At 36.8% G+C, this 4,329-nt stretch overlaps 1 protein-coding gene across 1 annotated transcript; it reads left to right on the top strand.

Annotated features, from left to right (window-relative positions):
* Positions 1-1,074: 1,074 nt before the first annotated feature.
* Positions 1,075-2,638, top strand: LOC100653564 (olfactory receptor 4C46-like). The gene has a single exon (XM_003412074.3). The coding sequence runs from the start codon at positions 1,529-1,531 to the stop codon at positions 2,636-2,638; it is 1,110 nt and encodes a 369-aa protein (XP_003412122.3). The 5' UTR covers positions 1,075-1,528.
* The last annotated feature ends 1,691 nt before the right edge of the window (positions 2,639-4,329 follow it).

The following is a 4,329-nucleotide window of genomic DNA, read 5'->3' on the forward strand; positions in this document are numbered from 1 at the left end:
AGAAATTATATCACAGCCTGCACACTGGCATCATGCCACCTGCTATTCACATGGCACTCAGCTTCCTTGACAATTGTATTACTGCTCTAAGTCTAGGCAGAGAAAGGGAACTTTCATTTGGTTAGTTTCCAAGTGAGGTAATACAAGTCCCTACTCAACAATGGATTACTTAAGTATGTCTTTCCAGCATATCTAACACGTCATTCAAAGGAGATAATTTATTCCCAAGAGAGCAAGACAAGGTCCCCGAATATTTATGGAAACTTCTTTATACATCTATGTAGTGCACGGTGAAAATGTTTTTGGTTGTTGCTTGCACATCCAGAGCAAGGTTCACCATGGGTAGAGCGGTTCATTTAAATGCCTTTCCTCCCCACTTTCTGCCTCTTGCACTGCCGGACCAGAGATATGTAAAGAAGATCAGTTCTCTTTAGTATTTCAAGTGAATCCATTCTAAATTCAAATTCCAGATATTCTGAGAAAAGATTTTGTGTTTTTAGACTAAAAGGAAAGATTTAGACTCAAACATCACTTTATAAACTTTTGCTTTGATATTGAATTTTCTGAATATTCTTTTGCCAAGTGTGTCACAGCTGTTATATCGAAAGCTACTTATTTCAAGAGGAGGTCAGTTTTGAAGATGGAATTTTTACTGAACATTCCAAATATCAATAAGTTCATCTCTAAAGACCACTAAGGTAAGTTTCTCGATAGTGTTGTGTCTTCTTTAAGATTATTATTATTCAAATAGATAAGTTACTATTTTTCAGCACTTTCCAGACATACTAATAGAATATTTCTTACTCACTCCGAACATTCAAAACATATGGGTTATTATTATTAACCTCCTTTGACACGTAAAGTTGAAGCTCATAGACGTTAAACAACTTATAGAACTATAACTTAGCTCCCTCACATCAGGTAATATGCTTCTGCCAGGAGACAACTTTCTTTAAAAATCAAAACTAATCACTAGGATGGAAACATGGTTTAAAGACACATTGCACACAAAAGTCATCAATATGAATATTGAATGACATCACTATTCACAATAGGCAAAAGGTGGAGGAAACAGCCTAACTGTCCATCAATAGATGAACATACAAATAAAAAGTGGTATATGGCACATTGTCTTCAGCCATGAAGAGAATCCAAGTCTTGACACGTGCTATAACAAAGATGAGCCTTGAAAACATTATGTTGAGTAAAATAAGTCATTTACAAAAGGACGAATATTGATCCCACTTATATATTGACTCTAGGGCACTGGGGTATATGGAATTTATAGAATAAGGAAGTATATAGAGGCCAAAGTTTATTAGTGATTTGCAGGGATAGGTGGGAAGGTGGAAGAAAGGAGGACTCAATGCTTAGGTGATACTAAGCTTCAATGAAGGGAGATGGAAACATTGGAAAATGGATAATGGAGTTGGTTGAACCACATAATGAGCATAAATTAATGTCACTGAATTATACACGTGAGGAATCTTGAAATGGTAAATGTTTTGTTACATTTATATTTACTACAATGAAAGAAAAAAAGGCTCAGGACCTTTATTTATCTCTCAAAAAACTCAAAAATTTACAAATCAATAGAACCAAGGAATTGTTTATTAGAATGAAAAAGCTGAATAAATTCAAGGTTGCATTAATAAAAATTGTTCTCTTTGCAGGTAACGTGATTAAGGGTCACACGAAATACATGGAGAATAAGAACAATGTGACAGAGTTTGTTCTATTGGGGCTTACAGAAAATCCAAAGATGCAGAAAGTTGCATTTGCTGTGTTTTTGGTCATCTATACCATCACTGTGGTAGAAAATGTGCTCATTGGGGTCACCATCACTGCCAGCCCATTGCTGGGATTCCCCATGTACTTCTTCCTGGCCTATCTCTCCTTTATCGATGCTTGCTATTCCTCAGTCAATACCCCTAAACTGATTGTGGATTCACTCCGTGAAAGGAAGACCATCCCATTCAATGGATGTATGACTCAAGTCTTTGGGGAACATTTCATCGGATGTGCTGAGGTCATCCTTCTTACTGTGATGGCTTATGACCGTTATGTGGCCATCTGCAAGCCCTTGCACTACACAACTATCATGAACCGGAGAGTGTGTCGTCTGCTAATTGGAGTCTCCTGGGTGGGAGGCTTTCTCCATGCAATCATACAGATCCTCTTCATCTTTAGATTACCCTTCTGTGGCCCTAACATCATAGATCACTTTATGTGTGATCTGAACCCTTTGCTCAATCTTGCCTGCACTGATACTCACATTCTAGGGCTCTTTGTTGCTGCCAACAGTGGCTTCATCTGCTTGTTAAACTTTCTCCTCTTGCTGGCCTCCTACGTGGTCATCCTGTGCTCCTTAAGGACCCACAGCTTAGAGGGGAGGCGTAAAGCTCTCTCAACTTGTGTTTCCCACATCACAGTGGTCGTCTTATTCTTTGTGCCCTCCATATTTGTGTATATGAGACCCGCAGCTACTTTATCTGTTGACAAAGCAGTTGCCGTATTCTACACCATCATAACTCCAATGTTAAATCCTTTAATATATACCTTCAGAAATGCCCAGATGAAAAATGCCCTTGGGAAATTGTGCAGCAGGAAATCTATTTCAGATGACAAACATTTCTAGATCCTAAGAATGATTCTATTAAGGCAAGTGTGAAAAGAACTTTTACAATGGTCTCAGAAAGAAATACTTATGGGATAAAGAAAAAAAAAAAGATCGTTGTAATTCATAGATTTTGCATTTAGCAGATTATAAATAGGTGCAAGAAAAGAGAAAAAAAACCTAACCCAGGAGCATTCTCTGAATACTTGAAAATTCTACCAAATTTGGACTTAGTTATAATAGTATAGTCCATGTAAATGGATGCATAAGCTTTCCCTTTATTAAAAAGATAAAAGGTATAATAAAATTTATTGGTATTGAGCAATAATCTCTGTAACAAGTGCTAAGAGATCAGGACCTCTATTATCCCGTTTTACCAGTAAGGAACCGAGAGAAAACAGATATATTCATGAGCCAGGAACTAGAATCTGATTGATTTCACATACCGTGCTCTAAATAGTTGTGATACATTGTCAAACAGTGATGCTAGAAAGGTCAGATAATTATAATAGCTACTATCTATTGAGCCAGGGACTGTGCTGGGAACATTATATGTATTAGTTCCTTATCTATAACTAAAAATCTAATATTTACTGATTTCTCTGCTAATTTTTACATACCACAAGTTATGGTCTGTTTTTGCCAGCAACATTATGATATCAACTACTTTAGGGCTATAAAAGCAGTTGCCCATTTAGACTCTGAATGGTAGATATGAAGATTGAGCCACATTTCTAAATGAGGAATTATGTGCCTCAAAACCGTTTTGTATTGCTCGTGTCACCCATCTTAGGTTGAAAACCCACCAGAGAGAGTGATGGCTAAATAAAAGAACATTTGAAATGAAACAGGACCCATACCTCACACCATACACAAATCAAGTAAAAGATTATTTGCATATTAGGTAGAAACTGAGCCCTGATGGCATAGTGGCAAAGAGCTCAGCAGCTAACCAAATGGTCGACAGTTTTAATCCATCAGCCACTCCTTGGAACCTCCCTGGGACAGTTCTACTCTGTCCTTTAGGGTTGCTATGAGTTGGAACTGACTCATCAGCAATGAGTTTGCATTTTTTTTTTTTTTTGGTCTATTTATTAATGTCATCCTCCATAAAATACTTGTCTACTAGATACAGTAGTTTCTGCCACGTAGCAAACTATCTGGTGCATACTAAATATTAAATTAATAATTAAAACACGAAGGAAGATGAACAAATTAAATAAAATATAGGGAGAAAAAAACAGTACTGAACGCTAGGGAATTATTTCCTACCTTTACCTGATTCCGACCCTCTGAAGAATTCTAGCTAGACCTTGTGGAGGAGTTAGAATTTATTTTCACTCCTGCTTAAACTAAAAAATGAGAAAGAAATGCAACTAAATTCTCAGTGTCTGAGCAAATATTTTACCTTGATATTCTCCCTACTCTCAACCAGGTTTTATTATCTTATGAATGTAGGCTGTGTGTGTTACTTGTTCTCCGTTCACTGATTTTTTGGTAACACTTCATTATTAAAAGTTGTTTGGAAGAAATTTGTGACTCTGTCTACGCACAAAGCAAATTCAGCATCGATATATTTCATTCTTTGCTTCATTCATTCATTCATCAGCCAACACATACTTTTAAGTCCAAGGAGTATATTATGCCCAGGAATAGTTGCCGGGCCTTCAGTTTTAACTAAAAAGAGGCCCAGACCCTGCTTATGATCCATT

The sequence above is a fragment of the Loxodonta africana genome, chromosome 7 (genome assembly GCF_030014295.1).
Source record: "Loxodonta africana isolate mLoxAfr1 chromosome 7, mLoxAfr1.hap2, whole genome shotgun sequence".
NCBI classification, from domain to species: domain Eukaryota; kingdom Metazoa; phylum Chordata; class Mammalia; order Proboscidea; family Elephantidae; genus Loxodonta; species Loxodonta africana.

Excerpts from the sequence above, each read along its gene's own strand:
- LOC100653564 (XM_003412074.3), top strand. The coding sequence starts at position 1,529 with ATGAAAGAAAAAAAGGCTCAGGACCTTTATTTATCTCTCAAAAAACTC.